The 8,436-nt window shown below is 37.5% G+C and overlaps 1 protein-coding gene across 3 annotated transcripts in view; it reads right to left on the bottom strand.

Moving 5' to 3' along the window:
* Window positions 1–5,048: 5,048 nt before the first annotated feature.
* The window catches only part of LOC129771610 (nucleosome-remodeling factor subunit NURF301), a 56,646-nt gene continuing 53,258 nt past the window's right edge, over window positions 5,049–8,436 (bottom strand). For all 3 annotated transcript variants that reach the window (XM_055775422.1, XM_055775419.1, XM_055775421.1), the window contains 3 exons: window positions 6,424–6,619; window positions 6,280–6,364; window positions 5,049–6,218 (listed from right to left, as the gene is read on the bottom strand). In XM_055775422.1, coding sequence (XP_055631397.1) covers window positions 6,001–6,218; window positions 6,280–6,364; window positions 6,424–6,619 — 499 coding nt within the window. In that variant the 3' untranslated portion in view covers window positions 5,049–6,000. The remainder of the gene's footprint in view (window positions 6,219–6,279; window positions 6,365–6,423; window positions 6,620–8,436) is intronic.

Here is an 8,436-nt window from a genome sequence, read left to right as displayed (position 1 = left end):
TGTAAACGTAATTATATATTGATTTATTTCGAAAAAATTCGTTATAAATAAATTAATTCAAAAAAAAAAAAAAAAGGAAAATGTCGATTAGGTTATTTTGATTAATGCGATTGCTCAGGAATATTTTCTCAACATTTTTAGGTGAAAACAGGTCCAACGACGTGGGTGTCCCCTTTGGTAATAGTGGGGTAAAGCTAATGGTGAGCCTCGTGTGTGTCTGGATCTGAGAAGGGTTAATGAGGCGGTGATTAGAGAGAGATTCCCGATGCCGATTGTAGACGAATTATTGGCTCGAATAGGATCAGGAAAAGTTCGCAGCAAACTAGACATTCGTGATGCTTTCCTTCAAACGGAGCTGGCGCCTGAATCTCGTGATATCACAACTTTTATCACGAGTCGTGGTCTTTTCCGATTCAAGCGACTACCGTTCGGACTGGTATCTTCACCAGAAATTTTTCAAAAAGTTATGGACGAGATTTTATCGGGATGTGAAGGAACGGTCTGCTATCTGGATGACATATATGTAGAGGGAGAGGATAAGGAAGAACACGATACTCGTTTAAAGATTGTATTTGATCGTCTTAATAAGCGCGGAGTTGTTCTAAATCATCAAAAATGCATAATTGGAGTTTCTGAACTACGGTTCCTAGGTCACATTATTAGTTCCGAAGGTATGCGGCCAGCTCCATCCAAGGTGGAAGCACTGTTGTCTTTCCGTCACCCTGAAAATGTGGCCGAAGTCAAGAGTTTCCTAGGTTTGGCAAATTATATGAACAAATTCATACCAAATCTAGCTGCTGTTGATGAACCACTTAGGAGACTCTTGCATCAAACAGTAAAATTCGTTTGGACGGAGGAACAACAGTATGCATTCAATGCTATTAAACAAGCCATGACTAAAGAGAGTAATTTGGGATATTTCAACTGCAAGGACGCTACGTCTGTAATTGCCGATGCAAGCCCAACTGCTTTAGGAGCGGCTCTAATCCAGACAAATAGTCGAGGTGAAAATCGGGTTATCTGCTTCGCTTCCAATTCATTATCTGAGACAGAGAGAAGATACTGCCAGACTGAGAAGGAGGCGTTGGCTTTAGTCTGGAGCGTCGAAAGATTCCAAATGTATCTCTTAGCCGTAGACGTAGACGTAAGACGTAGCGATGGATTTTTTAGGACCATTGCCGGAGGGACAATACTTAATGGTTGTGGTAGACTACTACAGTAGATACTACGAAGTGTGTGAAATGACTTCAATAACGGCGGAGAATACTATTACAGAATAACCAATGATCTTCAGTCGTCACGGAATACCGGTAACACTGACTGCTGACAATGCACCACAACTGAGCGAAGAATGTGAGATGTTCTCTAATTTATGCAAAAACTACGGTATCCTTCTAATCAATACAGTTCCCTATTGGCCACAAATGAACGGGGAAGTTGAACGCCAAAACAGGACAATACTAAAGCGTCTACAAATCGCCCAAGAACTGGGTCAGGATTGGCGTAGAGAACTTCAAAACTTTCTTCTGACGTATCGGGCGGCTTCTCATTCTACAACCGGACGTTCACCAGCTGAACTACTTTTTGGACGGAAAATTAGAACTAAACTTCCGTGCATCACGTCTTGTTGCAACGACGAAGAATGGAGAGATCGAGATGCATTGACGAAAGAAAAGGGAAAGATATATAGCGACAATCGCAGACAAGCAAGAGAAAGCGTGATATCAGTTGGAGATAGAGTGTTGTTGAAACGAATCAAAAAGGACAATAAGTTGAGCACCGAATTTGTCAACGAAGAATTTGTTGTGCTGACAAAAACAGGATCTGATGTTACAATAAAATCTACGGTGTCCGGGAAACAGTATAGAAGAAATATTTCTCACTTAAAGAAGATCCCCGAAGCAAACAATCGGAGGATGAATAGCAACGATGAATCAGATGAAGCTCCGACTATAGAGGTGACCGAGGAAGGCAGTGCTTCTAATACGACTAGTACTGTTGACATACAAAGTGCGAATGAGCCCGAGCGGAAACGACGACGCTATGAACCAGCTTGGTTCAGTGGTTATGTGCCGTACTAGAACAGGACGTGTTAAGGGGGATGTAGGGATGCACTCTAGCATCGCATACATCTACAAGCTGATGTGAAGCACACCTGATGATAAGATCTTTGAACCGAACTGTCACATGCGTTGAGATAGAAGGGGGAGAACAATTGGTAACGGATAGGCAAGCGGACGTGTTTTATTGAAGCGTGAAAAATAAAGAAGTCATTAAAACTGATTGATAAACGCGTTGTGCATAATTTATCGGAAGAAAGTAACCCCTCTACAGTGACCCCTCCTATATAGAAATCAAAGACATAGTCCTATGTCAAAAGTATTTCACAGATATGTCTGTAAATTTACAAACATATATGTAAATCTGGCATCCCTGGTGGTCTGAGAATTTCTTGCAAGAAATAGCTTGAAAAAATGCATGAATTTGTTTGAAAATGAAGTGGATTGAGTCCGCACCACTTAGAGCAAAGCAGTTCACTTTGATGAACGGTTTACTCATTAACCGTTCATCTAAGTGAATCAGTTCTTTTGAACCGGTTTTTCGCTCTTTCGTTCAGCGGTATTAAGAACAACATAGAATGTTAGCTGGAACCCAACATCAATAGACAGCTATTAATTGATATCGTTGGATTGGATAGTGTACGTATGGGATTTATATTTTTGATATTTAGTGGGGAAAGATAAGTCGCAAACTGTATATGAAAATATGTTTATCGGTCGACAAAAGTTTATGTAATAATTTGATGTGCACAAAATATGTGAAATTTTTCATAATCTCTTTTTGGACAACACACAGGTTCCATGTAAGATCATATTTCATAATGTTTATTCAGGGGAACAAATCAGCAGCGATTTTCACTAACAATCAATCATACAAACAATCACGATAACACGTACACGCAATAGGCCAAACAAAGCAACGAAAAAACCTTGCCCTCACTATGAGATTTTATGTTTACCTAATCGCCCCAGTTTCCCCCAGATTTTTTTTTTCTGATAATCAGGAAATATATGAATGTTACGCGGAATTGAAAGAATACAGAAATTGGAAACATATAGTTTTGCTTTTAAAACTACGAAAATCTAATTTAATTTTTAACACAAAATTGAGTATACATTAACAAAATAAACCCTGCGTTAAATGCATTTTGCTCATCATGACAATATCGTTTTATTTTTCTTACAAGCGTTCTCGTTATATTTATCCATTCCGTCCAGCGCAAATCAGTTCAGCTGCACTAGTTCGTTCGCAAACAGTTCGCCCGTAAACACTTCGTTCTCAAACAGTTCGTTCCCAAACAGTTCACTCTCAATCAGTTCTTTCCCATACAGTTCACTCGCAAACAGTTTGTTCTGATCCAGTTCGTTCACAAGCAGTTCACTCGCAAACCGTTCTTTCGGAATCAGTTCGTTCACAAACCGTTCGCTCGCAATCAGTTCGTGGGGAGAACTACCGTTCTTTGAAAAAGAACGACCGTTCGTTCACTCTTTTCGGCGAACTAGTTCGTTCGTACCGTTCGTGAACGGTTTGCCCATCTCTAGTAAGCTGACGGGTCGTTACGTTGCATGTTTTCATAAGAATTGCATGGTCGAATAATTGACGTAACGTGACGTGGATGTTGTATGTGAATCGCACTTTACTTGTCTGTTTTTTGTCGAGCTCGTCATCTGGAATACTAGAACAAACGAGACGAGCGCTCGTCTCCTCAACTCGTTTTCTGGAATAGGGCCCAATATCATAACTATCGATTCTATATGACCCAAAACGACACTTATTAATTCTCTTCCATTTTTCATTTGTTTTATGCGCAGTCGACACCTCAAGATATATCGACGATTGTCACATAGAAATCTCAGTTCATGTGACAATTGTCACGTAGATTTGAGAGCAGGAATACGGTGAGAGTTCATTAAAGTGAGTTTTCTCATTGCATACGCTTAGTGGAATCGTGTGACATACGTGACAATTGTCATCTCACCTCACACGCCGCGTAGAATTAGGCCGCTAGAAATCCCAGTTCATGTGACAATCGTCACGTATATTTGAGAGCGGGAATACGGTGAGATTTCTCACGGCATACGCCTGGTGGAATCGCGTGACATACGTGACAATTGTCATCTCACCTCACACGCCGCGTAAAATCAGGCCTAGTGATAGTGATTGTATGTGTCCAATAGATCATATATACTTTTCTTACTCTCAGACTTTTCTTTTTTGTATATTTCAGACCATAGTTCGTTGATATCGTTTATTTCTTCCAACAACGTTCTTTTTTTGACATGTTAGGAATAAATTTCTGAATTAGAATTTTGACAACCCATCAATAATAAATTACAAAAATTATTACTTACTATTTTTATTTATTTGTTGCTCAAGTATGACTTGAAAAAACTTAAATTGAGTAGGAAGTTTGAGTTTCAATGCAAAATTTATGAAAATTCATATATTCTCCGGAGGTCAAATGACCGCTCATGGTAGGTAAAGGTATCATACATATAACTATAAGGGAAAACCAAAAAAGAAAAATAGAGATAAAGAAATAAAGTAGCTAATATAGAAAAAATCGTGCGGTAACTTCACAAAAAAAGAAAACCTGGAATTTAACAACTTTGATTGAAACATCAAAAGCGGTCTTTTAACCGCTCTGGTAGGTTTAGTGTTAAGAAGGGGTAAGAAAATACCCACGTCCAGTCAAATATTTCCACCATCAGGGCTAAACGAGATCTACAGTGTGAGCTTCTCCACAGGCACAGACACAGATGAAGATAAAGGGCCTGATCACGAACGTCACTTCACGGTGAAAACGAAAAGAATTGTATGCGATTTGTATGCATTTCATTCCGTTTTCACGAGGAAGTGATGTTCGTGATCAGGCATAAAGGTCCAAAAATTTTCGCAATTTTACACGGAACTAGGAAATCTTCGACAAGATTCCGTAATTAATACAATACAGGCTTTCGGAAAAAATCAAGAGATTCTATAGGTAATTCCAAAAATAAAGCTTTTTTCATATGTATAAAATAAATGTGTTTTTACACTAAATCTTAGCCCAACTAGATCTGATTATAATTGCGAACAAAAGCTCCTCCTAAACTTAGGGTAACCTAAAATAATAATTGTATGGTATGATACAATAGTAGAAGTATGCACGAAAAATAGAAAACCACTTTAAAAGAAACTGTCCTCACTGTGTTGTATTAATTTGAAACTTTTTTAAAAGTAAAATGTTGGTATTTGGTGGTGGTATTTGTAGCATTTGGAGAAGTAAAATAAAAAAATATATATGTGTGTATTCAATATGTGCAAAATGTATATAACCATGCGTAATCTAATATAAACAAAGTATTAGCCAATTAAAAAGCTTTTAACAATAGTATTGGCATGACAAGAGCAAAATGACACATTAATTTATTGTTACAACAAAACGGATTATCTCTCTGTTGGATTTAAAAAAAAAACAATGCTATTGAAAAACCATAAGGCTAATATTCTCATTCGCATCTCTTATTAACGACGAATAAATCCAAGCGCATTTCCTTGATATTTTCCGCCGAATTTCATTCATACTTTCCTATATGTTGCGGTACTCTACTTACACGTAACTAATTTACAGTTTGTCCACAACTGAAATCTATTATCAGCATCATTCAGTTTGTCTTAAACCTATTGTTTCTTTCAATAAATTAATCCCTAGACTTATAGTTCAAGGTATGTACGAAACACAGCCGAACAAGTTCAGCTGTGAAAACAACTTAGCAAATGGGTGTGGAATAGAACGGTCCACGCTAGACTGAATAAAGAACATGTGTGTGTGTTTAAAAGTGAATTCAATTCTACAGCAACTATAGTTTTGTGTAATTCAGAATGAAAATTCCTTCTATTGTGCCTAAACGATACTTTTCAAAAAGGGCATATAGATGAAATTCAGAACAATTGCATTCACGAAGAGGAGCCGGCCTTCTTATCAACTAAGTTTTCACGGAAAAATTTGATTTTTTGTACAAAAAACGACTCCAAACTTTCGGCACACCGGTAGAACTGGGACTCTTTTGGGTTGTAATAGCGACAGTTGTCGAAAATTTTTGTCATATCGCCAATGAACTCCGACAGGGTGTTGTACGTCTGGCTGTTCACCTTGCTTTCCACTTTTTGTAGATCTGTAAATAAAAACTCATTGATGATACTTTAACTGTTGTCGTTGGTTCTGTTTGTATTTACCCATCGGTTCCTTGATAACACGGTAATAATCCGGTGCTTCATCCGGATCAACAGGTTCCATGAAAGGCCATGCACTTTTGTGTTGCTGCAATGGAATCAAATTATAGTAGTCTCCCATCGAACACTTCGAGACAGCAGCTTTACCTGTATTTGCTTAATTAATTTTTTGAGGTTTTCAAATTCTTTTATACTCAGTGTTTTCATATTGGCAAAATTTACCGAGTTATTTATCTGACAATTTGGACAGATATACTCGTCGATGTATTCCGCCTCGCTTTGCAGTATTCCCACGCATCGACCATGGAACCAATCTTGGCATTTATCACAGCAAATATAGAATCTAGAAAAAAAATTGGCACCGTTCATCAACGTGTTAAATAATCTAAAACAAGGGTTCTCAAAGTAAACGATATCGACCCCTTGGGGTCGATATTGGTTTCTCAGGGGTCGACATAAACGAAAATTAATTTTGGGGGTCGACAAGTTCTTGTTTGAATCTTTCAAGATACACTACAAGTTGTGTCACGTGATCCAACATGATTTTTAGTAGAAATTATTATTGTTGTACTTTTCAAAAAGTTAACAAATAGATTAGCGCGTATAAGTTTGTATGAGATGAAAAATTTGGCATTTGCATTCTGAAATTTGTTGGAACTTGAACACACTCGTTTACTAATTTAATTCAAGAGATTACATTAGTACAAATAGAAATAAAGTCATTAGGTTCATTTCATGACACTGATTTTGACGTAGGACTACGTCTTACATTGAGGATGCCAGATGAAATAAAGTTAACGTTAATAGCTATTTTCGCTGCGAACGAATTTTAACGAATCGAATCGAAAATTTTCTAAGATTTGTTTGATTTGCTATACATTACAGACTATGGGACTATGGGATTGTAATGTATGCACATTACAATCCCATAGTCTGTATATGGTTTAAATTGATGAAAATTGGAAGTATTCTCTCACCTCATACATTTGTTCTGTCCATTTGTGTGCTTTCCCGAACAGAGCAGTCAATAACGGGCAACTTATGCAGCCGCTAGAATAAAAACAACAAAGGGGATAGCGAAAAGAAAATATTTGCGACGTAAACTCCACCCTTGCACAGTAAGTAAGCTGTCGCTAGCGTAAAGTATTGCATCTCCTCTGAGGATAATTCCGGTTAGAGGTGAATGAACTGCAAAGTTTGAAGCCTCTCAAAAACAAAGAATGTAATGAAAGGAAAATTCTCAGAATCTTTTCGTGCCCGAAACCACAAAGGTCGCTTATTCTGCTTCCCCTCGAGCTGTGAACACTGGCGAATATTTCACACAACCATCTAAGCCATGGCAAAGCAGGCGAAAAAAGAGAAAAAATTATAGGTCGCTTCTAGCCATCAGTGTTTGGCTTTGTGTGTGTTGCTTGTTTTCGTTGCGCGAAACTTGAAACTTGTTCATCTCCTGTACGTGTGAATAGCATACCTTCGATACTTTTAATTGCCATTCGTATTTGCTCTCGTGCGCATCGGCTCTGTTCTGATGCAACAAGCTCCTACCTTTGTTGACGGTTTTGACGGAGAGTCGAGAAACGATTTTTCATAAACGGTTATTCTCGCGATGTTTCATTTTTATCACTGCAACTGTGTGCATCTGTTAGACACGTGTTTAATGCTTTTTGAATGGCGATGCACGGAAGATGCTTCTCGTTACTCAACTCAATGCAATGTGTGCATTGATATAAAGAAACAAATTACGACATATGACTCATTAGTGTATTATTCTCGCAAAGGCAAGAAAAAATCGTTGCTTCTCGAATTCTACAAAACCACGTAAGCCATTAAACCTCTTCGCAAATAATATCCGAAATGATAAACCAACAAATTTAAAAAAAAGATTGCGTAGTCCTACGTCCTAAGCGGTGGTGTCTCGGATACAACCCTCGTTTTTTTATATTTTTTTATCATCAACTTGCAATTTTTATATAATTTTTCAAAAATTAATTGCCTACTCCAGTATTTGGAAGTAATTTGTATTAACATATTTACAATTCAATTAATATTTATATAATTTAACATTTATTTATTTTGTTGAATTCTAGTGAGAAAATGAGTTTACATTTAATCACTTTTGATTTTATTGAGTTGGTTTGGAAAGCTAGTTTGAGCTAGTTC

This window comes from Toxorhynchites rutilus, chromosome 2 (assembly GCF_029784135.1).
Source record: "Toxorhynchites rutilus septentrionalis strain SRP chromosome 2, ASM2978413v1, whole genome shotgun sequence".
Taxonomy (NCBI): Eukaryota; Metazoa; Arthropoda; class Insecta; order Diptera; family Culicidae; genus Toxorhynchites; species Toxorhynchites rutilus.
This window is presented reverse-complemented; position numbering and strand designations above follow the sequence as displayed.